General features: G+C 43.7%; 1 protein-coding gene across 6 annotated transcripts; it reads left to right on the forward strand.

Moving 5' to 3' along the window:
* The first annotated feature begins 6,986 nt into the window (after positions 1 to 6,986).
* On the forward strand, positions 6,987 to 13,663 carry HINFP (histone H4 transcription factor). 6 transcript variants are annotated; one of them, XM_037147320.2, is made up of 12 exons: positions 6,987 to 7,074; positions 7,182 to 7,523; positions 8,270 to 8,360; positions 8,443 to 8,627; positions 9,984 to 10,213; positions 10,473 to 10,584; positions 10,759 to 10,911; positions 11,406 to 11,483; positions 11,572 to 11,692; positions 11,779 to 11,917; positions 12,009 to 12,133; positions 12,682 to 13,663. In XM_037147320.2, exons 4-12 carry the CDS (start codon positions 8,453 to 8,455, stop codon positions 13,025 to 13,027), a joined length of 1,479 nt encoding a protein of 492 aa, XP_037003215.2. In that variant the 5' UTR covers positions 6,987 to 7,074; positions 7,182 to 7,523; positions 8,270 to 8,360; positions 8,443 to 8,452; the 3' UTR covers positions 13,028 to 13,663. The 6 variants fall into 6 exon arrangements, with proteins under 6 accessions (XP_037003215.2, XP_037003217.2, XP_053528916.1 ...); XM_037147322.2 differs by having other exon boundaries at positions 7,182 to 7,304; XM_053672941.1 differs by lacking the exon at positions 8,270 to 8,360.
* Positions 13,664 to 25,993: the final 12,330 nt, after the last annotated feature.

The raw sequence follows: 25,993 nt of genomic DNA on the forward strand, positions 1-25,993 counted from the left end.
ATCTGTATATAATTCCCAGTTGGGTTCTGTCAGTGGCTGGTCCAATACATCCAGTCTGCTGGAATAAACCTGGTCAATGATTTCCAAGCAATCATGCTGGAGATCTGAGCCTCCCTCAGAGTCCAGGAGTGGAGTGGCTGGGTTTAAGGTAGTGGTGATTTGTAAGGTAATATTTGGGTTGTCTAATAAAATGGCATGACATTTTCCCATGCGCCCTGACACCAGCCAATACCCTGCTCTCTGTTCCTATAGAGTTAGTACCTGGTATGGTTCCTTTTTATTTTTCTTTTTGAGTTCCCAGCAGTCCTTTCTCCCATGGCTTTCCTCTTTGCAATAGGCACATTGATTGGCACCTGGTGGGTCTTTCCCATTTCTTTTCAGGTCACACCTGTCCTTCTGATTTCCCCACATTGTTTCTAAGAAAACAGTGGACTGTTTTAACTTCCTTGTTTCTCAGTCATGGTAAATTTTAAAGGCTATGTCCACCAGCTAGGAGGGATTCATTCCCATGCCCCATCTGAATGTTGGAGCTTTCTTCTGATATCCAAGGCACTTTGCTCAATAAAAGTCATGTTTACCATCTGGAAATTTTCTGGTGCCTCTGGGTCAACAACAGTGTGCTTTTGATAGGCCTGATAGATCCTTTCTAAAAATTCAGAAGGATCTTCATTTGTTGAATGGCCTGTATCATATTCAGGCTCTTTGGTTTAGGCACCCCTTTCTGACGCCCTTCCAATATGCACCTTTTGTAATCTAGGAAGGCTAGATCCCCACTATTAGGTCTCAGTTGGGATCTGTCAAGGGAATCACCCCAGCTGAGTTTGCATTCTGTTGAGATCCTTTTGGTGGAGGCACTGAGCCACTTCGTTAGCCTTATTTATAACCAGCTGCCTTTCATCTGCTATCAGCAGGATGTAAAGGAGAGCCTGTACATTTGCCCAGTTTGGATGATGAATGGCAAAAATGAAGGTGATAATACCTGCCATTTTCTGAGGATCCTCCTTGTATGAAAAGTTGGAATTCTTCCAATTCAGTAAATACGAAGTGGAAAATGGAGTATGGGCCCAATATTAGCCAATGGGCTGTATTTCCTGGTTTATTTCGCCTATGACACAGATGGCAAACACAAGACCTGTGGGCCAAATCCCGCCTTCCACCTTGTTCTATCCAGCCCGGCACCTTGTTTCTACCTGGCAGCAGCACTGAGCTCTCACTTAACCGTTAAGGAGTAGTTACATTTATATGGTCCTAAAATTACATTCAGCCCTTTCAAGGCAACCACAAGGCTGATGTGGCTCCCAATGAAAACGAGTTTGACACCTCTGGCCTATAGGGTATAGCCTCAAAGGGAGTTGTCCTGCTCCCAATAGGGATGCTCCCTGGCCAAATTGGGTGCCCTCCTGGGACTTTGAAGGGGAGACCATTCCTTCATATAGGGGTGGGGCTGTTGCCTCTCTAGGTCTTATTTCAGGGTTATATAGCAGCTAAGGCGGTGGTAGCTGAAATCTTTCTGTTGCTAATCCTGGGTTCAGGGCATTAAAGAGACTCATTTTCCTTTTCTTCCTGTGTCTTACTATTGCGGAGTGGTTTTGAAGCCAATTTCCTTCTCTACATCATTAGTTGATTCCCTTTCTTTGTCAAATCCTTACTGTGTAAAGACATTAACACCTGGACAAAAGGGATTTTTGTCCCATTTCCCTGACCTTGGGCAAAACAAAGGTCAAAACAAATTCCAATTGTATGATGGTGTAGTAATTTAGGGAACCATTTAGGGGCCATTTCCTCCCATAGTCTAAAGTATACATAGGCCAAGCAGTGTTACAACAGAAAACCAATTCCTTCTTAGACATTGGATAATAGTTGTACATAGACCAATCTGCTAAAATTTGGCCCAGTGGGCTCCCTGCAGGAGTTAAAACAGAATAACCCTTGATGGCGTGAAAATACAAATCCAAAACCATAACCATGAAAAGACACCAGACAAAGTGGGAACATATAAACAAAATTTGAATCCACAATTCCATTTTTCCAAATGAGTGCTCACAAGGGAGTCTTAGTATCTTATCTCCTGTTAAGTGACACCACAAGTGGTCCTAATCAGACCCAAATGGTGCAAAGCCCAAGTGGTAGGAATAGCCTACCAACTGGTACTGCAAATAGTCGTAACTAGAACCAACTAGCACAAAGCCTGAATGGCACAAAGCCCAAGCAGCAGGGATAGTCAGCCAAGTGGTACTGCAAATGGTCCTCACTGGACCCAAGTGGCACAAAACCCAAATTGCACAAGGCCCAAGTGGCAGGGATAGAGAACGCCCAAGTGTGTGCACCAGTTCAACTTACACATTGTTAGCGTCTGTCTCTTCCCCAGACCTATTTCCTTTTACCAGCCAGGTGTTTCTAGTGGCCGATGCCTTGAACAGGAGTACAGGGAAACTCCCCCAGGAAAGTTCTTGGTAGATGCTGGGAAATCCCCATAGTCCCAGTCTCCCAGGGTTGGCCTGTTACAAGCCTGGGCCCCCCAGGACTTACTGAAGTCCATGCCGTCCTTTTGGGAGTCACCAAAACTATTACTGAACAAAAAGAAAAACAAACCAAGGTTTGGCTGCCTGTTGCCACAAAAGCCAAACTTGTGAGGCAGGTGGTGGTGCAAAAGAAAAGTTCTTCAGGTGACACACAGCCTAGGAAATAGTGGATTCCTGTCTCAAAGGTCATCTTAATCTTCCTGCTCAAGCCCCCAGTTCTTACAGGGAAGGGGGATTGTTTTTTTTCCCCTCTTAATCCATTTATCTTTTTAGCTGGTGCTTGGGTCCTGTCCAATCCTGTTTCTAGCTTTAAGCCTGCTCAGTGTAAGAACCTCCCCCTGCCATCCTGGCCAAAGGGCAGAGACTCCCCTGGTGCTCAGACTAACTGTTTTATGATAACGATAGAGCAGTAATGGGAAAATACAGGAGAGTAATGTCAAGGATCACTTCTTGGAAAAAGAAGCATCTTCATTGTCCTGGACACTGTGGCTCAGATTGTTGGGTTTTGTATCACAAAGCGAGGGTCAACAGTTCAATTCCCCATTAATGCAAATGCCTGGGCTGCAGATTCCAAGAGATGTTTCTCTCATGCACTGAAGTTTCTCTCCCTTTCTTTCTCCCTCCCTGCCCCTCTCTCCAAAAGTAAGCAGATAAAAAATATTGTTAAAGGGCAAAATAGAAATTATATATATAAAAAGAAGCACCTTGCGTTGGCTGGTGTGGCTCAGTGTGCTGAGTGCTGATGTGAAAACCAAAGGGTCACTGGTTCGGTTTTCAATCTAGGGCACATGCCTAGGTTGTGGGCCAGGTCCCCAGTAGGGGACAAACAAGAGGCAACCACACATTGATGTTTCTCACCTTCTCTTTCTTCCTCCCTTCCCCTCTGTCTAAAACAAATAAAATCTTTACAAAAATAAAATAAATTTAAAAAAATAAATAGGAATCAGACAAGTACATGTGGGAAGGGGAGAAGTGGAAGTTGTTTCAGGGAGAGAAAACAGCAATTACAAGGCAGGAGAAGTAAGAGGCAACTAGCTGAATGTGTTGGAGAAAATGAAAGAAATTTGGGCCTGGAGAGCAAGAAGTGGGTTAGAGAAGGACCCAAGACACAGCTGGAGAAATATCCAGGAACTAGATGTTGAAGGGTCTAGAAAGCCTCAGTATGGTTTTGGGGTTTTGCTCTGACACCAACAGAATGTCTTTGAGTGTTCAAAGTAGATTTGCTCTTTGTAGAGATTACTTTGAGTGCTCTATAGAGAATCTTTTGGAGACTTCCAGCCAAGATGAAGCTGTAGGTAGACACACTGTGCCTCCTTGCACAACCAAAAGAAGGACAACAACAAATGCAAAAACAAAAATAACCAGAATTGACAGAAAATTGAACTGTATGGAAGTCCAACAACCAAGGAGTTAAAGAGGAAACATTCATCCAGACTGGTAGGAGGGGTGGAAATGGACAGCTGGGCAGGAGAGGACTCACAGCAAGGCAGCGGCTGGAAAACCAGAGCAGGCAAGGTGGTGGCTCGTGGAGCAGGTGGTCCCACATTCTCATGCACATAAATCTGGAGGAATAACTGGGGAGCGAGACAGACCACACAACCCAGGGTTCCAGCACAGGGAAATAGAGCCTCAAAACCTCTAACTGAAAACATCTGTGGGAGTTGAGCTGGCAGCAGGAGAAACTCCCAGCCTCACAGTAAAGTTCAATGGAGAGACACATAGGGTCCTTGAATGTACACAAACTCACCCACATGGGAATCAGCACCAGAAGCACCCAATTTGCTTGTGGGTAACAGAGGAAGTGACTAAAAAAACCAGCAGAGAGCAGAGCAAGCACCATTGCTCCTTCTCAGACCCCTTCCCCAGAACACAGCTATGTGTGTTGCCCTACCCTGGTGAACACCTAAGGATCCACCCCTTACTATACGGTACAGGCACACTGAGACCCAAAAAATGACACAAATGAAAGAATAGATCAGAGTTCCAGAAAAAATACAACTAAGCAACGAAGAGATAGCCAACCTATCAGATGCAGAGTTCAAAACACTGGTAATCAGGATGCTCACAGAAATGGCTGAGTATGGTCGCAAAATAGAGGAAGAAGTGAAGGCTATACAAAGTGAAATAAAGGAGAATATACAGGAAACCAACAGTGAAGAGAAGGAAACCTGGACTCAAATCAAAGATTTGAACCAGAAGGAAGAACTACACTTTTAACCACAACAGAATTAAGAAACAATTCAAAAAAATGAGGAGAGGCTTAGGAACTTCCAGGACAACTTTAAATGTTTCAATATCTGAATCATAGGGGTGCCAGAAAGAGAAGAGGAAGAGCAAGAAATCGAAAACTTATTTGAAAAAATAATGAAGGAAAACTTTCCCAATCTGGCAAAGGAAATAGACTTCCAGGAAATCCAGGAAGCTCAGAGAGTCCTGGAGAAATTGGACCCAAGGAGGAACACACCAAAGCACATCATAATTACATTACCCAAGATTAAAGAGAAGGAGAGAATCTTAAGAGCAGCAAGAGAAAAGGAGACAGTTACTTCCAAAGGAGTGCCCATAAGACTGTCAGCTGATTTCTCCAAAGAAACCTTGCATGCAAGAAGGGGCTGGAAGGAAGTATTCCAAGCCGTGAAAGGCAAGGACCTACATCCAAGATGACTCTATCCAGCAAAGCTATCATTTAGAATGGAAGGACAGATAAAGTGCTTCCCAGGTTGGGTAAAGTTAAAGGAGTTCATCATGGCGAGTAATGGCAACCATACTCAGCCATTTCTGTGAGCATCCTGATTACCAGTGTTTTGAACTATGCATCTGATAGGTTGGCTAAGCCCTTGTTATTCGAAATTTTAAAGGGACTTATCTAAGAAAAAGAAAATTAAAGTATGAACACTAAAATGACAATAAACTCATAGTTATTAACAACCAAACCTAAAACAAAAACAAACTAAGCCAACAACTAAAACAGGAACAGAATCACAGAAATGGAGATCATATGGAAGGTTATCAGTGGGGGAGTGGGTAGGAGAGGGGGGGAAAGGTAGAGAGAATAAGTAGCATACATGATAGGTAGAAAGTGGACAGGGGGAGGTTAAGAATAGTATAGGAAATGTAGAAGCCAAAGAACTTATATGTATGACCCACGGACAAATTAAAGGCGGGGGGAATGCAAGTGGAAGGGACTGTGCAGGGTGGAGGGGAATAAAAGGGGGGGGGAATGGGACAACTGTAATAGCACAATCAGTAAAAAATATTTAATAAAAAAAAAGAACTGGCTTAATATACTTTCCTTAGGCTTCAAAGTTTTGTTTGCAAAGGTGAACAATTAGGGCAGATCTCTGTCGTATTTATTTCTAGGCACAAGTATACAAATGGGAAAGAAAATCATTTGGAGTAATCTTTTTCAATCTTTTTTCTTAATCTCATGGCACACATAAACAATCACTAAATTTCTGTGGCACACCAAAAAATGTATTATATTTTTTGCTGATCTGACAAAAAAATAGGTTTAATTTTTATTCATTCACACCAGGTTGCTATGGTGTTGGCTGTTATTTTTTACTGATTTTTTTTTTTAGGAGAAAGAGAAAACATGGATTTGTTGTTCCACTTATTTGTGCAGTCACTGGTTGCTTCTTGTATACCCCCTTACTGGGCACTGAATTGCAACCTTGGTGTATTGCGTTGCCAGCCAGGGTGGCTATTGTCTTTTTTTTTTTAACACTCTAAGGGAAAAGAGGTCAATGTTCTTGCTTACCAGTTGAAATTCATTGGTGTGTAGGGAAGCAAGAGTGCACACAGACGAACCAGTTTAGGTTAGTATAGACATTACTTCTAGTTCATTTAAACTAGAGAGGGACAGAGTAGATGAAGAATGGGGAATGATTTGAGAGATCCAGTGTTTGGGAAGGTAGAATTCACAGGACTTGATAATGGATTGGATGTGACCGGTGAGGGAGGAATCAGGGATGACTGCCCGGTTTCTGACTTGAAGGAGAGGATGAATGCTTATTGAGAACAACATGGTTGTTCACTGAGCCTGTTAGCATAGGAGGCAGAGTTGTTGGGGCACAGAGAGGTTGGCACAGGAATACCAATATTTAAGAGAAGATGAAGGATAGAGGTAGGATGCAATTTAGGCTGGGCAGGGCTGACAGCACTGGGGACCCAGCTCCTTCTCGTTGTCCACACAGCCAGCTAACTCAGTGAACCAACGAAGGAGGGTAGACCCCACTCTGCACTTAACCAGAGCTCTGCAATTGTCCATTGAGGGCCCGGCGCTGAGCATGCGCTGTTGGGGGAACTCGGCCCTTAGGATCCCCGCGTGCGCTTTGCTGGCAATCCGCGGCATCCCTAAGGCTACTTTTCCCAGCAACCGCCGCCCCTTACTCCCACCTCTTCCGTGTTTTGGTTGCACTGGTTCCCTCAGTCGCAGCGGCCATTGGCTGTTAGAGGGGCACCAGGCAGGCGATTGGCTGTCGCTGATGTCGTTCAAGCATCCTCCGGAAATGGTCTAAAGTGGAAGGAGACCTGGAGAGACTTCGAGCTGGTAAGCTGCAGGTCCGGGCTTGGTGGGTCAGCGTTTGGGCTTGATCCCTGGGCTGGCTTCAAGGCCGGGTTCTTCCTGAGTAGTCTCAGCGAGGCTTCCTTTTGCAGCTCGATCGCGCTGGTCGGCCCATTGCCCGCCGCGTCCCTGGCTCCTTACGCTGACTCGGACGTCCCCGCTTTTCCCTCTGGATCTTCGCTACCACTGCGACTCGGGTCACCGCCATACCTTAGGTAGAAAGAATCCGGGAAGCCTGAGGGGCTGCGAAGAAGAGGTTTTACCTTCCGGGACGGTCTCCTTCCTTCTCTCCTAACTCGACTCGTCCTTCGAGGGGCCGGCAAGCCTTTACATCTTAGCCTGCTCACTGGGATTTCTCCCCTGATTTTTCTCATTGGGTGCTTTGTTTTGGTGGTTGTCTTCGCACATCAGAGTGTTAGCTCTTCAGCCAAATTGTGAGTCTTAAGGAGGTTCAGAACCTGAGGCCCTCCTTATCTTGAGTGCCATTCAGGGTTCATTCGGTACTGGGGGTACTGTGTCTACTCAACTATTTGCTAGTTGCTTGTGAATCCTGATGAAAAGAAGTGTTAAGAATGCCACGGGTTGTCCTTTTGTTGTTTTTTGTAGAACTACTGCTTAGATCATCTCACCTTAAAAAGCGTAAATACGTGTACCTAACACATGTTGAGTTCTAGCTAAGTGTTTTAGACATGTACTACGTGTTAAGTATTTTAATATGTTGTTTTAGTCATAAGTCAATTCAACAAGATAGGCATAATTATTCCCATGCTACATGGGAATCTGAGGCATTTAAAGTTAACATAGTGCTTACCTCATAGGGTGATTAAATGACAATGTAAATAAAGTGTTTAGTGTGGTGCTTGGCATGTAGTAGTATGAAGTTAACAAAAGGTTTTGGTACCTTATTTTGAAACTGATGATTTTCAGGAGAAGATGGGTTAATTGGCTAAAGACACAGCTAATAGGTAGTGGACCCAGGAGTCTTGACTTTGAACTCTGGTTCTTCTCCAAAGCCATCTCTTTGAACCTGGGCTTTGTTATGCCTCCCATGTGAATAATTCCTTGGAACATTGTTCTGAAGCTTTATGAGAAAATGTCTCTTCATGTTCTTAGCTTAGTGCCTGGTACATGCTATAAATAATGTTAGTGTGTGCTCTCCTTTCCCAAAACCAACACACAGTTTCCAGGGTTTTGCAGAACTGTTACTCCATCCTTATTGAAAAAGCAGAGCATTTCTCATGGGTCACTGGAGGAACCTCTGCTGGTTCTAGGTAGGCTGCCTGCCCAGATGTTTACCCCTAGCCACAGTTGGGTGTAATCCATGCAGCTGTGGATTTCTTCCTCCTCTTCTAGGGTGAAGGCCATGCCGCCCCCTGGGAAAGTTCCCCGAAAGGAGAAACTGGGGCTGCAGTGTGAGTGGGGGTCCTGCTCCTCTGTGTGCTCAGCCATGGAGGAGTTCTGTGAGCATGTCACTCAGCACCTGCAGAAGTACTTGCACAGCTCAGAGGAAGAAGAGGAAGAGGAGGAGGATCCCTTGGGTAAGGGAGCAGGATATAGGAAGGGGAAAGAGCCCAAGGGAAGATGGAAAATCTGACTTTCCTTTCTGCAGAGGGAGAATGCAGCCTGGGAGAGTGATGGTTTAATTTCCTAATTGTGCTTTTTTTGCTTATAGAAACATTGTAGGCTCCTTATAGAAAACTCACTTGACAGGGATTTTTAAAATGAATCTGTCAATCTTTCTATCAAAAGGCAATTACTGCCCTGGCTGGTGTAGCTCAGTGGATTGAGCGCGGGCCTGGGAATCAAGCAACCACGGTTCGATTCCCAGTCAGGGCACATGCCTAGGTTGTAGGCCAGTTCCCAGCAGGGGACGCACAAGAGGCAACCATACATTGATATTTCTCTCCCTCTCTCCTTCCCTTCCCCTCTAAAGATAAATAAATAAAATCTTCTTTTTTTAAGTTTAAAAAATACTTGAGAAAATTATTGCCTTTTATTAAACGCTCTCTGAAGTGTTTATTAAAAGAAAAAAAGTGGTTTGCAGTCCCGTAAATTGATCTCACCACCCACTAATAGGTCACAATAAAGTTTGAAAAACTGTTCTATAGAAAGTACAGAGACATCTCTCTTCAAATTCTGCTTAAAGTCTAGTGATTGAACAATATAACTAATAGTTTCAAAAGTAATATTTACACAAAAGAGAAATTAGGGGATTATTCTATTTTAAAAAGTGCTTTTTAAGACAAGTGTGCCCATAAAAAGCATTGAAAATATGGTGCCTAGAGAGAGATTCTAGAGAAATAGGAAGTGGATTGAAATAGTTGATGAGCCTTTCTGGAGAAGACAGATCTTGAGCAGAATATGGGGAAAAGTAGGGTTTGTAGTTAGGTTGGGAGGCAGCATCTTCCTCAGGGAATGGTAGAAACTGGGCCAGGATAGTGCATGCCTGTCATACCTGCTGCCTCTGAGTTCTTGGCACTGGATCTTGCACAGACCACACTTCCCCACCTAGTTTATAGATGCTTGCCCTTAAGATCTTAATGCAGACACTTAAAGACATCTGTCTGCCTCAAATGAATTCTGTTTAATATTTTGTTGTATTTGTGCCCACCCCCCCAACCCCCAACCCCCCCCCCCCCCCCCCGTGATACGACTGCTACAACTGGTTACAGTTTCATATTTATCCATGTGATTATTTGATAGCTTTTTTTTTCTCCCTTGGCTGAAAGCTATGTAAGGGCAGACTGGGACTCTTTACTTGTTACATGGTATTTACTGAATGAACTCCAGGTAATTTGGTCAGAGTCCAGCCTTCTCACTGCTAAGTGCCACAGGTGGAAGGAAAGCTGAACATTAGAAAGTATCACTCTTTTTTTCTAAACCTCTTTCCACAGAGGAAGAATTCTCCTGCTTATGGCAGGAGTGTGGCTTTTGTTCTCTGGACAATTCTGCTGATCTTGTCCGCCATGTTTACTTCCACTGCTACCACACCAAGCTGAAACAGTGGGGGCTGCAGGCCCTGCAGAGCCAGGCTGACCTCAGCCCCTGCATCCTGGACTTCCATAGCCGCAACATCATTCCTGACATCCCTGACCACTTCCTGTGTCTGTGGGAGCACTGTGAGGTCAGCAGGTGGTGCCAGTAATAGGGGTGGGAAAAAGTTGCGAATCTTAACTCAAGATGCCTTGACTCTTTCTACAGTCCCCTGTATTCCCAAGATTCTTGCTAGTACCTCTCCTTTATTTCTGGGTAGCTCCCTTGCTCAAATGTTCCCATCCCCACAAAGTTAATTTGGGAGAGAGCCAAGAAGTCCTTTTTAGACACATAAGTTAAGACTCCCTCCAACCACCCTCAATCCTTACCCCAAGTTGCTCCTGGTACAGAGCTCCTTCGACAATCCTGAGTGGTTCTATCGGCATGTGGAAGCACACAGCATGTGCTGTGAATACAAAGCAGTTGGTAAAGACAACCACGTGGTGCTGTGTGGCTGGAAAGGTAGGACCACTCCTTAATTTCTGACCTCTAAAGAAACCCTGGTATTGCTGAGGGGCTAGAGCAGCTAGGAATGGGGCCTGTGGGGCAAAGCTGACTGCTGTCTAGAGACACTTGGGGTTACCAGAACCTACTCTGTGAGTTTGTTGCTGAAGTATAACTGGGTCTCCTTCCCAGGTTGTACCTGTACCTTCAAGGACCACTGTAAGCTTCGTGAGCATCTGCGTAGCCATACCCAGGAGAAGGTGGTAGCTTGCCCAACGTGCGGGGGCATGTTTGCCAACAACACCAAGTTCTTAGATCACATCCGTCGCCAGACCTCATTGGATCGTAAGTTGTCAGAAGAAGGGGAATGGGTGCAGGCTGTTCTGGTTGGGGGCATATTTCCAGGGAGGGGCCCACTGAAGGTACCTGCAGCTTGGCTATGTCTACCTTTAGGGCTCAGTCATCTGCCACAGTCTTTGCTGACTCAGATTTATGAGACATTATTATTCAGGGCTTACCATGTGCCCTATCAGTTATCTCAGTGAATCCTTACAACAACCCCATGAGGTAGGCTTGTTATCCCCCTTTTTGCAGATGATGAAACTAAGACTCAAGAGAGCTTAAAATCACTTACTTGAGACCACACAGATAATAAGTGATCGAGCTGGGATTCTAATTCAGTTCTCAGTGCCAAGTCCTATACTCTTTCCTTTGTAATATGTCCATCCATAATTCACTAAACTGCCCTTGTTTCCTTGGGTGGTTCCCCTCTCTGGGACTCCTTCTTTCTATCCTCCATCCTGCACAATCCACCCTTTCTTTTGCCTGTCCTGCTCCAGAGCAGCGCTTCCAGTGCTCTCACTGTTCCAAGAGATTTGCCACTGAGAGGCTTTTGCGGGACCACATGCGTAACCATGGTGAGTAGCTGGCTGCCACCAAACTCCCAGCCCGCCCTCCAAGGTTCCACTGGCCCTCAAATCACAGCCTCCTCTCTGCTTCTCCCAGTGAATCACTATAAGTGCCCTCTGTGTGATATGACCTGTCCACTGCCATCCTCCCTCCGTAACCACATGCGCTTTCGCCACAGTGAGGACCGGCCCTTTAAATGTGACTGTTGTGACTACAGGTAAGGGGAACTGGGGGCCAGAAATCACAGACCTCATGTTCTAGGGTACCTCATGCGCTCCAACCCCTCCTGACCTCTCCTGGCAGCTGCAAGAATCTAATTGACCTCCGGAAGCACCTGGATACCCACAGCAAGGAGCCAGCCTATAGGTGTGATTTTGAGAACTGCAGCTTCAGTGCCAGAGCTCTCTGCTCTATCAAGTCCCATTACCGAAAAGTGCATGAAGTGAGTGGAGCTTGTGGTGGGAAAGGGCTAGCAGAAGTGTGGGGGAGCCAGGGTGAAAAGCTGACCTCACTCTTCCTCCCCTCTCCATCAGGGCTACTCAGAGCCAAGGTACAAATGTCATGTGTGTGACAAATGTTTCACAAGGGGCAATAACCTCACTGTGCATCTTCGCAAGAAGCACCAGTTTAAGTGGCCCTCAGGGCACCCCCGTTTTCGGTATGTCTCAACTCTCCCTCCCCATCACACCCCCCCCACATTTGTAAATGTTTAGATTTACAAAACATTTTTATCCATATTATTTCAACAAGTTAAAATCATTGAATTTGATAGTGCTTTGATGTCTCATCTCCTTTTAGGCTCAAGGAACTTCAAGAATAGCAGTGGGGCAAAGATTGGTTTTCTAATTTGTTAATCCAAGGCACAGTATCAAATCAAATTAATGGTGTCCAAAGTCCTGCAGCCAAAACTAGAAGTAGAGCCTACAGGTCCAGGTCCATAGCCCTCTGACCCCCACCTTCCACAAGTAATTTCTTTCCCCTTCCTCTCTCACTTCCCTCTCTGGTTTCTACATAAAAATTTCCATTTTGAGTAGTGATTCTTTCCCCTTCATATTCTGATAAAAATCTTTTTTGTCTTCAACTCCCATCACTTAGAATCCCAGGCCTTCTTCTACTCCTTATATTTGTTTCTTACTTTGCCAAGCTGCAGGCCATTCCTGCAGCCCCCTGCCCACGTTTGCTACCTTTGCTCTTCTACTTCACCAGGTACAAGGAGCATGAAGATGGCTATATGCGACTGCAGCTAGTTCGCTATGAAAGTGTAGAGCTGACACAGCAACTTCTACAGCAACCACAAGAGGGATCGGGCCTTGGAGCATCACTGAATGAGAACAGTCTGCAGAGCATCATTCTAGAAACAGTGCCAGGGGAGTCAGGGCCCCAGGAAGAGGCTGAAGAGGAAGAGGAAGGCAGAGGTGGTAAGGGGACAGCCCTCTCAACCTCTCAGGACACCTCAAGTCCCATCATCCATGTGGTGAATCAGACCAGTGCCCAAGAGATTGTCTACTATGTGCTATCTGAAGCCCTGGGAGAGTCCCCCCCAAGCCCCTAAGTCCCCCTCAGGGTGCATCATGGAAAAGCTTTAGGGAATAGCTGAGGAGCCAGAAGTCCAGATGGTATGAAGGTGGTAGAGCCTGACCATTATTAACCCAGATTCTAGGGTTTCACCCAGGCTGGTAGCAGTGCCCCTTTGGACAACCCTTGCCAATGGATGCCTTTTGGAGTGGTGCTGAGAGCAGTGTGATCCACTCTGAATCCAGCTTGCATGTTAGCGGACTCTAAGGACTTTCCTTTTCTGCCAGTCCACATTTTGGAGTCTTGAGGAGTTTTCATTAGAGATACATTAGAGATAACTAGGGATACCCTAGTTGTGTGTTCTTGTAGAGAGAACTAGTATTGGGCTTAATCATAACCCCTAGAAATGCTGGAACAGTGATTAAAGTCCGTAGTCAACTTGCATCCATTCTCATCTTTAGGGTTTCTCAAGCCCAGGGATGACATGTAACTAGTCCCTGCAATGGCCCTTTCATCATAGCCAGCCAAGGCATTGTGAACCAGGCACTCATTTCCCTCCAAAGGGTTTCTCCTACAACCTAATGACTTCCATATTATCCTCAGGGATGAGGCTGGAGGCACTGAGTGTGTATAGCACTTGTTTTTGGTAATAAAAGAAATGCTTCTGCTGTTACTCATTTCTTCTTCCTTATGTTTGGTGGCTGTTAACGATGTAATGAAATATAGCCACCCAGAAGAGAACTGAATAGTTAGGCTTGTACCCCTTTCAGTGGCTAGGGTTGTTTTCTGTTTTTTAACTGTCTTGTTTCCTGCTCACCTTCCCCTCCTTTAGTGAAACCTTCATTTCTTTTCAGCATCTACCATCTCTCTGGGAGTCTTAGGCATAGGTCATGAGTTTGCTTTAGCAGCACTCTAGAATGGATGAATGGGGCTAACCAGGAAAATACAGCACCAGACCTTGCCTACACTCTGTGAGTTCTGATTAGAACCCAGTGCCTCTGTGTTAGGGCGTTCTTTACCTATGGGACTAGGAAGGAAGCTGGCAATGGAAGGTGGATTTGGATGCCCTAGATACTGGTAGGTACTTGGGGTCAAGGAACCAAGGTAGGAAATTGTGAGCGTGAGTGCATTTTCCTGGAGAAAGGGTCTGGTTTTCATTAAATTCTCAAAAAGAGTTTGAAACCCTCCAAAATAAGAATTGGGTCTGTCCAACCACTTCATAATAACCTGTGTCCATTCTTAGGGTCTCTGCTGCTCTGGAGAGGTCAAGAAGATATTCTCAGGTAGCTCTAATTTCTGGGCCTTTTTTAAAGACCCAAGTTTAATTTTTTTTTTAATCAATGTATGGTTGCTTCTTGTGCATCCCCTGCTGGGAACTGGCCCCTGCTAGGAATGGCCTGCAACCCAGGCATGTGCCCTGATGGGGAATTGAACCACAGTCCTTTGGTTTGCATGCTCGTGCTCAATCCACTGAGCTACACCAGCCAGGGCCCAAGTTTAATTTTTATAACAAAAACTGTGCCCATTACAGAGGGAAATTTACAAAGAAAATACTCTTCATTCCATCAGCTGTTCACTGAGTTCCTGCTATGCTCCAGGCACTGTGACAGGTGCTAAATGAATAAAACCAGGACCTGCTCTGGAGTTACTTGCAGTATAGAGGCAAGGAAAGATCTAAATAAGTAGAATGATAGAAGCCTATCAGGGTTTATTTAAAAGGCTCAAAATAGCCCTGACTGGGTAGCTCGGAGTGTGGCCCTGATAAAACAAGGTAGCAGGTTCAATACAAGAATCAATCAGTGAATGCATAAATAAGTGGAACAACAAATTGATGTTTCTCTCTCTCTCTCTAAAATCAATAAAAACAACAAAAGAAACAATAATAATAAAAGGCTCAAAATACAAGTAGACAGTATTATGTGGGCAAGGGATCAGGAAAGGATTTATCAAGGAAGTGATTACAGCTACCATTCCAAAGAAGTGGGCATGTTATTCCTGGTGTAAGAAACTAGGTCTGTAAGCAAACCTAAAGGGGTACTTTATGGTTCGTAGCAAAGAGGACAGCAGGCCATGAAGAGACAGGACTGGAAAGGAAGGCAGGACCACCCAAAAGAATCATGTAAAGTTTTAGAGTAGTGATTTCTGGTAATGATGGGGAATACATTGGGTTTGCCCAAAAGTCTGTTTAATTTTTTTCTACAAAATAAAAGACACATTTTTCATTTTCACCAGTAATAATTCATTTGGGTATTTTGAGTATGTTGGCTGTCTCCTGCCATTGACTTCTAGTGTATAGAGAAAAGGGGTGCTGCTAAACATCTAATGCGTAAGACAGCCCCACAACAAAGAATTATTTGGCTAAAATGTCAGTAGTACCAAGAAACTTGACAAACCACTTTTTCCATGTTCAATCAGACACAGCATCTTCTCCATGTACTGCACAAATTTTTTTTTTGCATTTAAGTTGTGTATTTTCCCTCTTGAAATAATAAAGCACAATATCCCAAAAATGTTGTATATTTTCTTCCATCTGCATATCAAAATGGCTGCACAAAAGCTCAACCAATTTTTGTTTTTTAAATGCACCTTGATATGACAGCTGTCAGAATACAGTCTAACAAAATTGTGCCTAATGAAGTTAAAGACAGCTAAACACTACTAGAGCCATCCTGTGGAAAAAAACTAAACAAACTTTGGCCAACCCAATAAATTGGAAGAGTGAGACTGCAAGCAGATACAAGTTAGAGTGCTGCTGCTGGAATTCAGGCAAAAAATAACAAGGATTTTCAAGTTACAGCAATGAAATAAAAAAAAAATAAAACAGTGTTGATGTCTGCTTTGTGTCTTCAATAACCCCTTCATGAAATGGCAATATGGAAGAGAGAGACTACAGGAATTGAAAGTTTCCACAAGCAAAGCCACTACATTTCCAGGCTCTAGGATCCTGTACTAAATTTGTCTCCACACCCTGTCCCTCTACTAAATGAGTTTAATTCCTATCCTTTCACCAGGATAACCGAGGTGCTTTGGGGCTGAATACCCTGTTTTATTTGTGCCTCCTGTCATGTACTTTGGGGTTCCTTCCTCACCCCCACCTCCTCTGGGCCTGTGTTTTTGGTGGTTACTACACCATTTTCTAAACTTACTGTGAATCACTGTCCTCTGGAACCCCTAAATTTTCCATGTTTTGCTATTGCCCAACCCATACTCCTTCACTTTGTAATATGTATGTAGTTGACACTTTGGACCTAATAGGCCCTCATGTTTGTCCCTGTTAAATTTTGCCTTGTTCAACATGACATCTGTTTCCAAGTGGTAGGTTAAGAGGTTGAATAGAACAAGGCCAAAGAGAGACCCCAAAGGTAATGCACTTGAAGACCTAACCAAGGCCAGATGGAGATTTTAAAGGCTATAAACCCTAAAAAGACTGGTGCCCATTCCATATATAACTAAAAAATGGAAATATGAAACAAGGGAGTCAAACATGATTATGCTTTTAAAAATATTTTTTACCCTGACCAGTGTGGTTCGGTTGAGCATAATCCTGCAAGGTGAAAGGTTGCTGGTTCAATTCCTGGTCAGGGCACATGCCTGGGTTGTGGGTTTGGTCCCCTGTTGGGGCAATAGGCAGTTAATTGATGTTCCCCTCTCTCTAAAAAATAAATATATAAAAATATATGTCAAAATCTGATCTTAATTTTTTGCTTTTAATTTTGGTGCCTTTGTTTTACTTATGCTCTAAGTATTGACTTGGGCTACCCCTTGAGTCAATAATCGACTTACTGGTGCCATCCATTCATTAGTTGAGCAATGCCCTTCAGGCTTAGGCCTACACCCTATGAAGAGGGCCTTCCCTATCAGTCTTGAGTCATGCCCACACCAGCTGTGTTTGGACTGTGAGATTCTGGTCTGCTAATGTGATGCCAGTTCTCTAGGAGGAGGGGATCCTGGGGTCAGCATGTATGGATTAGATAGCACTGGACCAGGAGTGAGGGGTTATTTAGTCCAAGCAGCCACAGACCTGTTGAAGGATATGAGGCTGGTGGTGGGTGGGAACAGACCTCTGAAGGGAGGAAGGTAACAATACTAATTTGACTGCCTTAGTTTAACTAAGTTTCATTGAGAGTCAGACCATGAGTCAGATCAGACATCTAAAAATTGAAACACCTTGTCTTTCTTCAAGGAGTGGGAATAGAAAGAGAATGCAGGTGGCCCATGAGTGTGGAAGCTAATGCTGCTTTTCTGTGACTTGGGGCAAGTCCACAACCTCAGAGTGCAGAATTGCTGAGTGGATATGAAAGAAATGATTGTCTGAAATGAGAAAAAGGAATGGGTATGGGGAACAAAATTTCTGTAAGATTATGACCTAGTGAATATAGGTGCTCAATGGCTGGTAAATGGATGAAAGAATTTTGCTCAAGATCTGGAATCCCATGGTGTACTTTGGGAATGAGGAGCATACCCATTTCATGTATAGTACCAGAGGGAGTTGAGGCTGACAGGGAAGGTTGGGGGAGAGTAAAAATGCCATACCATTCTAAATAGCTTGAACTTTTTGACTGGATAAGGAATGTGGAGAACAGATAGGTGCATGTAATTTGGAAAGGAATAAGAGACCCCTTTTACTAGAGGGAAGGAGAGATGGATGGGAGTGGATGAGGATTTACTTTGTAGAAAGTAAGGCATTAAGGTGGTTTCATGCCTACTGGTCTCTATTTCCTTGATAAAGTAGAATTTAAGGTTATTGAGGCACAATTTATTGGATTAAGAAGATTTATAAGAATTGGTGTGGCTCAGTGGATTGAGTGCCGGCCTGGGAACCAAAGGGTTGCTGGTTCAATTCCGAGTCAGGGCACATGCCTGGGTTGCATTCCAGGACTTCATTTGGGGACATGTGAGAGGCAAGCACACATCAATGTTTCTCTCCCTTTCTTTCTTTCTCCCTCCCTCTGCCTTGCTATATAAAGTAAGTGAAATCTTTAAAAAAAGATCTGTCAAATTTTTTAAATGCCATTAATAGATATAAGAGTGAGATAGGTGGCCTGACAGCCCAGATGACGTTGAAGATCAAGATCAGGCACAACCAGACACTTTTGTAGCAGATACCAGCACCTCTGGAGCAAGAGCAGAAGACAGACCATTAGGTTGATGGACCACTGGATTGATGGACCACTGGGTTGGTCCACAACTGTGGCCTGAGAGCCAGGACATGGATTACTTAGGGCCAAGGAACAGGGTAATTAGAGCAGCTGGAAAACAATCGTGAGATTCAAGTTGGACTAGAGGCCTTGGGAGACTAGAAGATAGTAGTTAGAATCAAAGCACTGAAGGTTCCAGTGATACTTCTGAAGACTGGAGGGCAGAAGTGAAAGGTTGTGGTCAGAAAGGACATTTTAAATTTTTTTAGTTTTTTTTTTAAATGTATTGTTCAGTTACAGTCGTCCCATCTTTTTCCCCATTGCTCATCCCTACCTCATCCCCCGCACTTCCATAGTCGATCCCCCCCCACCAGTTGTCTGCCCAAGAGTCCTCCATTTGTGTTCCTTTGCTTGCCCCATCCCCTTCTTTCCCCCATTACCCCTCTCCTTCTCCCCTCTGGTCACTGTCAGCTTGTTCTTTATTTCCAAGTCTCTGGTTCTATTTTGCTTATTTGTTTGTTTTGTCAATTAGGTTCCACTTACAGGTGAGATCACATGGTATTTGTCTTTCACTGCATGGCTTATTTCACTTATAATTTCTCCAGTTCCATCCATGCTGTCACCAAATGTAGGAGTTCCTTCTTTCTTTCTGCTTCATAGTATTCCATTGTGTAAATGAAGCACAGTTTTTTAATACAATCATTTACTGATGGGCACTTAATGCTGTTTCCTCTACTTGACTATTGTGAATAATGCTGCTATGAACATTTGGGTGCATAGGTTCTTTTGAATTGGTGATTCAGGATTTTTAGGGTATAATCCCAGCGGTGGTATTGCTGGATCGAAAGGCAGTTCCACCTTTAGTTTTTTGAGGAAATTCCATACTGTTTTCCACAGCTGCTGCACCAGTTTGCATTCCTACCAAAAGTGTAACTAGACTTCCCATTTCTCCACAGCCTCATCAGCACTTGTTTGTTCATTTATAAATGATGGCCATTCTGACTGGTGTGAAGTGGTATCTCATTGTGGTTTTAATTTGCATCTCTCTAATGACTAGCAATATTGAGCATGTTTTCATATATCTATGGGTACTCTGTATGTTCTCCTTGGAGAATTGTCTGTTCAGGTCCTTTGCCCATTTTTTAATGGATTGTGTGTCTTCCTGGTGTGGAGTTGTTGAGTTCTTCATATATTTTGGATATCAAACCATTGTCCGAGGTATTATTGGCAAATACATTTTCCCATATGGTTGGTTTCCTTTCCATTTTAGAAAGGACATTTTTAAATGGAGTTCAAACTATGTCCATAGGGAGGTGGATTGCTGAGTGGAAACAGTTCATTGGAGTAGAAGAGACCAAGGGAAACAAGGCATTTTTAACACCTACCAGTAAAGGCCTTTCTGCCTCACCCTACAGTGGAGTGGGCCCTGTATTAGGAGCAGGGGAATAGACCGCAGAGCACAGCTGGGCAAATACCTGGTCTGAGGCTGATTCCATGGAAATGGTATGGTCAAGGGGCTTGGTGGAAATTCACATTCTAGGGAAAAGAAGGTAGCAAACTGAGACTGGGAGGAGGGAAGTATATGGAATCCCAAGAAAGAAGAGAGACTGTTGGGCAGAGAACCTTGGCATTCTGCAGGTTTGGCGAACAGCTCACTTATTCAAAGAAAATGGCAGCCCTGGCTGGTGTGGCTTAGTGGATTGAGTGCCAACCTGCGAAACTAAAGATCACTGGATGACTTCCCAGCCAGGGTATATGCCTGGGTTGTAGGCCAGGTCCCCAGTTGGGGGCATGTGAGAAGCAATCAATTGATGTTTCTCTCTCAGAGTGATGTTTCCCTCTCTTATTCCCTTATCCTCTCTCTAAAAAATAAATAAATAAAATCTTTTTTAAAAGAAAATGGCATCGTATAGCAGAAAAGAGATGGAGAAGTAAATTTTAAAATACATTTTGAGTGCTTGCTTCAGCAGCACATATACTAAAATACACTTTGATATTGCTTGAGTATGTTATATTCTTATAATTTTATTCATTTTTAAAAGATTTTGTTTACTTTTAGAGAGAGGGGAAGGGAGGGAAAAAGAGAGAGAAACACCAACATTTGAGAGATACATCAAGCCGTGTGTTACCTCTCACATGCCACCAACTAGGGACCTGGTCTGAAATCCAGGCATGTATCTTGACTGGGAGTCGAACCAGCTTCCTTTTGGTTTATAGGCCAGCACTCAATCCACTGATCCACACCAGCCAGGGCATAGTCTTACAATTTTAAAACAATACCAATTTTTTGAAAAGAAACAGCAAGGTTTCTGATTAGTAGGGACTCCTCTACTGCCTGGTCTCAGGTGCCCATGCCCAACTTTACTGTCTGTCTTTGAGGAAGAGGGCTCCTCCAGGCTCCTTCATGTACCCTCAGTCCCAGTCCTGGCTGCATGTCTCTAAGTGGCCAGCAGAGGGTCCTGCCATTGACAAATACATTAAAATTATTTTGTCCCAAGATGAGAGACTGTCACAGTGGGCAAGGCAGGCATGGTTTATGAGGATCTGGCATTATTCCAAGGTCCCCAGTACAATTCCTTCCCAGCTCCCATAGGACCCTACCAGCTTTCGTTTCCCATAGGTCCATGAATCTTACCAACTGGTTCTTTCACAAATACCTGCCCAGAGCACACTGTGTCTGTTAGATTAGTTCCTGGTACTAAGCTAAGATGGGAATTTTCTGCTTCTGTCTTGCTCCCCTTAAACCAATTATCATTCACCCTTACCTGTCTGGGTCTAGGGAACCTGCCCTGATGGAGGCTTTGTCTTGGTGGTGGAAGGAAATTGGGTAGGATCCTAGAGAAAGAAAAGGATCAATCTCAGGGAGTAGAAGAGATATATTTGGGGATAAGGTCCATCTGGAAATTGAGGGACATTTCATGGTAGAAAATAGGTTTGTTCTGGGAATAATGAAGTCTAGACTGAATAATGAAGGTTTTCAAGTTGTGGTCCTCAGATTAGCAGCGTCAGTATCACCCAGGGGCTTCTTAGAGATACAAATTCTCTGGCCCCACCCTGGACCTACTGAACTCTGGGAGTAGAGCCCAGCAATCTGTTTTAACCAGCCCTCCAAGTGATTCTGATGTGTGCTAAAGTTTGTGAACTATTTTTCTTAAGTTCCAAGGTCTTTTCTAAGAGTTAAAGGTGTATGTTCTAGGGAACCAAAGGTCCACTCTGAGGGATATATGATGGGAGTGGCAGAGTATCTCAGAATGGGGAGGGCCTGTCCTAGCAGACCTTTAGAAGGTTGAAAAGATTATACATCCTAGAATGAATAGAGGTAAGTTCATGGGAGTAGGGACGGATCTGCTTTATAAAATGGGAAGGTGACAATACAAGGGAATGAAGAAGTTTGACATAATAGATAAAGCCATGATTCAGAGTCACTAAGACTTGGATTTGAATCCCTAGATCCATCATACTCACTGCATGATGTCATGCTTGTACTTAACATTTCTGAGCTTCAGTTTCCTTGTGTGAAACCTGGGAAGAAAATACTGACCTCATTAAGCCATGAGGATTGGTTACACCACTGAATCATCAAATATTTACTAAGTGTGTTTTCTGTGTACAGGTTCTGGGAATATGAGAAGATATAGACTTAGCCCCTTCCCCAGAATTCATATCTCTATGGGTATCTGGCATATAGTAGATATTCAATAGTTTTCCCTCTTTTGCCCAGGAAATGGGAGATTCTTCTGGGGGAAAAGAAATAATCTCGAACTATAGTTAAGTTTGACCTGAAGAATAAGAACATCTGATCTACTCTTTAGAATAAAAATAATCATTATTTATTGCTAAATGTTTGTACTTGAACCTCATAAAAACCTTTTGAGGCATATACACAGGGTTTTAATCACTCCCATCACACAGATGAGGCTCAAAACTATGAAAACATTTGTTTAAGGGCATAGAACTAGTAAGCCATAATTTCAAGGTTAGTATGTAAATCTTCTACCATCAGCCAAGATGAAAGCATAGGTAGACATGTTTTGCTGCCTTGCACAATTATAAGAAGAGTCACAACTAACCTCAAAACAGAAAAATACAAAAACCAGCTTCTTTTCAGTGTATAGGCTAATACTCAATCCACTGAGCCACGCCAGCCAGGGCTTAGTCTTATAACTTTAAAATAAACAAAACCAATTTTTAAAAAATTGCCAGAGTTGCCAGAAAATTAAACTGTATGGAAGTTTGACAACTAAGGATTTAAAGATGCCATATTCATCCAGATATGTAGGAGGAGTGGAGCCAGGGAGCCAGGGCAGAGAGAACATGGTGTGATAGCTGCAGCGAGGTAGTAGCAGTGGCAGGCAGAATGGGTAGTCCCACATTCACGTGGGGTGGATAAAAATTGGGAAGGATACCTGGGGAGTAAGCAATCTCAATCCTGGGACAGACAGTGCAGCCCAGGGATCCAGCACTGGGAAAATAAAGCCACATAACTTCTGGCTGTAAAAACCAGCGGGAATTGGGGCAGTGGAAGAAAATGTCAGTCTCTTAGATGAGTGTGTTTAAAGGGCCCACATGGTCCTAGAATGTACACAAACTCACCTACTATGGTAATCAACACCAGGGCAACAGCTAGAGGTGCATCAGTTGTGTACAAAAAGTGGATGAAATGATTGGAAGCAGGGAAAGTGCTAAATAAGCCTCTTACTAGAGAATCAGCAGCATTGTCCACTCTCTGACCCTTCCTCCACATGCAGAGCCACAAAATGGTGAAGCAAGTTGCCCCACCCTGGTGAATACCTGAGGCTCTTCCTCATACAACTTCACAGGTGAGCTGAGACAGGGAGTCAAAGCAGATCTAATACACAGAAAGAAACACAGGGAGGCTGCCAAATTGAGGAGACAAAGAAATATGGCCCCAAAGAAAGAACAGAACAAAACCCAGAAAAAGAACCAAATGAAATGGAGATATCGAACCTAACAGCTGCAGAGTTCAAAACAATGGTGATAAGGATGCCCACAGAACTCAAGTATGGCAAAACCATACAAGAAGAAATGGAGGCTATGCTAAGTGAAATAAAGAAAAATCCGCAGGGAACCAACATTGAAGGAAAGGAAGCTGGGGTTCAAATAAACAATTTGGAACATAAGAAAGAAATAGACAATCAACCAGAACAGAATGAAGAAAGAAGAATTCAGAAAAAAATGAGGAGAGAATAAGAAGATTCTGGTACATCTCCAAAAGTGCCAACATCCAAATCATAGGGATGTAAGAAGGAGAAGGAGAAGAGCAAGACATTGAAAACTTATTTGAAAAAAATAATGAAAGAGGCCTGCAAACCAAAGGATTGCAGTTTGATTCCCAGTCAGGGCACATACATGGGTTGCGGACCAGTTCCCAGCAGGGGACACACAAGAGGCAACCATACATTGATATTTCTCTCCCTCTCTCCTTCCTTTTTTCTCTAAAGATAAATAAAATCTTTAAAAAAATAATGAAAGAAAACTTTCCTAATTTGGCAAAGGAAATAGACACAAAAGTCCAGGAAGCACAGAGAGTCCCAAACAAGTTGAATCCAAAGAGGACCACACCAAGACACATCATAAGTAAAATGCCAAAATTTAATGGTAAAGGAGAAAATCTTAACAGCAACAAGAGAAAAGCAGAGAGTGACCTACAGAGGAGTTCCCACAAGACACTCAGCTGATTTCTCAAAAGAAACTTTGCAGACAAGAAGTATTAAAAGTGATGAAAAGCAAGGACCTACAATGACTTCAGTCAAGATGGAAGCTTGGTAAATACACTCTGTCTCCTCACACAGCCAAAAGAAGGACAACAACAAATTTAAAAAGAAAAAAATAACCAGAACTACTAGAAAATCAAACTGTATAGAAGTCTGACAACCAAGGAGTTAAAGAAGAAATATTTCAGACTGGTTGGAGGGGCACAGATGGGTGCTGGGGTGGAGAGGATGTGTTGGAGGACCAGGCTGTTCCACATTTTCCTGATGAAAACCAGAAGGAACAATTGGCAAGTGAGACAGGCCGCAGAACACAGGGTTCCAGTGTGGGGAAATAAAGCCTCAAAACCTCTGGCTGTAAAAACTTGTGGGGCTTGCCACAGCAGGAGAAACTCCCAGCCTCACAGGAGAGTTTATTGGAGAGACCCACAGGATCCTAGAACACACACAAACCCACCCACTTGGGAAACAGCACCAGAAGGGCCCGATTTTGCTTGTGGGTAGCTGGGGAAGTGACTGAAAGCCAGCTGAGAGTTGAGCAAGTGGCATTGTTCCCTTTTGGAGTGCCCCCCTCCCACATAGAGTACCACAAACCAGCTATGTGGGTTGCCCCACGTTGGGGAATACCTAAGGCTCCACCCCTTACTACTTAACAGGCACCCCTAGAAAAAAAACACGGCCCAAATGATAGATCAAAGCTCCAAAAAAAAGAATTAAGCCACCCTGGCTGGTGTAGCTCAGTGGATTGAGCGCAGGCCTGCGAAACAAAGGATTGTGGTTCGGTTTGCAGTCAGGGCACATGCCTGGGTTGCAGGCCAGTTCCCAGTAGGGGACCCATGAGAGGCAACCATACATTGATATTTCTCTCCTCTTCTTCCCTTCCCCTCTAAAGATAAATAAATAAAATCTTTAAAAAAAAAAGAATTAAGCCATGGAGAGATAGCCAACCTACCAGATGCAGAGTTCAAAACACTGGTAATCAGGATGCTCACAGCAAAGGTTGAGTATGTTCACAAAATAGAGGAAGAAGTGAAGGCTATGCTAAGTGAAATAAGGAAAATGTACAGGGAACCAGCAGTGACAGGAAGGAAATCAGGATTCACATCAATGATTTTGGACCAGAAGGAAGAAATAAACATTCAACCAGAGCAGAAGGAAGAAACAAGAATTCCAAAAAATGAGGAGAGGCTTAGGAACCTCCTGGACGACTTTAAATATTCCAGCATCCCAGTCATAGGGGCACCAGAGGAGAAAAAGAAGAGCAAGACATTGGAAACTTATTTGAAAAAGTAATGAAGGAGAACTTCCCCCATCTGGCAAGGAAATAGACTTCCAGGAAGTCCAGGAAGCTCAGAGAGCCCCAAAGAAGTTGGACCCAAGGAAGCACACACCAAGGTACATCATCGTTACACCACCCAAGAGTAAAGATAAGGAGAGAATCTCAAAAGCAGCAAGAGAAAAGGAGACAATCACCTACAAAGGAGTTCCAGAAGACTATCAAAAGAAACCTTGCAGGCAAGAAGGGGCTGGAAAGAAGTATTCCAAGTCATGAAAGGCAAGGACCTACATCCAAGATTACTCTATCCAGCAAAGCTATCATTCAGAATGGAAGGTCAGACAAAGGGCTTCCCAGATAAGGTCAACTTAAGGGAGTTCATCATCACCAAGCCGTTATTATATGAAATGTTAAAGGGGGCTTATCTAAGAAAAAGAAGAGATAAAAATGTGAACAGTAAAATGATAATAAATGCACAACTATCAATAACTGAACCTAAAAAAAAAAAAGAACAAACTAAGCAAACACCTGAACAGGAACAGATTCACAGAAATGGAGATTGAGGATCTTCAGCAGGGAGTGGGAGGGGAGAGAATAGGAGAAAAAGTACAGGGAATAAGAAGCATAAATGGTAGGTACAAAATAGATGGGGGGGGGGGCGGGTGTTAAGAATAGTATGGGAAATGGAGAAGCCAAAGAGGTTATATGCATGACCCATGGCCATGAACTAAGGGGGTGGGGATTGCTGGAGGGAAGGAGGATACCAGGTGGAGGAGGGTAAGGAGGGAAAAATAGGGACAACTGTAATGGCATAATCAATAAGATGTATTTTGAAAAAAAAGAATGTAAATCTTCTG

This window comes from Artibeus jamaicensis, unplaced genomic scaffold, assembly GCF_021234435.1.
Source record: "Artibeus jamaicensis isolate MK-2021 breed Jamaican fruit bat unplaced genomic scaffold, CSHL_Jam_final contig_196, whole genome shotgun sequence".
Lineage (NCBI taxonomy): Eukaryota > Metazoa > Chordata > Mammalia > Chiroptera > Phyllostomidae > Artibeus > Artibeus jamaicensis.

What these genes read in the sequence shown, in the direction of transcription:
- HINFP (XM_037147321.2), top strand. Translation starts at nt 8,230, where the DNA reads ATGTTAGTGTGTGCTCTCCTTTCCCAAAACCAACACACAGTTTCCAGG. An exon ending in GGAACCTCTGCTGGTTCTAG is followed by an intron (nt 8,361 to 8,442) that starts GTAGGCTGCCTG and finishes CTCCTCTTCTAG; the next exon opens with GGTGAAGGCCATGCCGCCCC. An exon ending in TCGCCAGACCTCATTGGATC is followed by an intron (nt 10,912 to 11,405) that starts GTAAGTTGTCAG and finishes GTCCTGCTCCAG; the next exon opens with AGCAGCGCTTCCAGTGCTCT.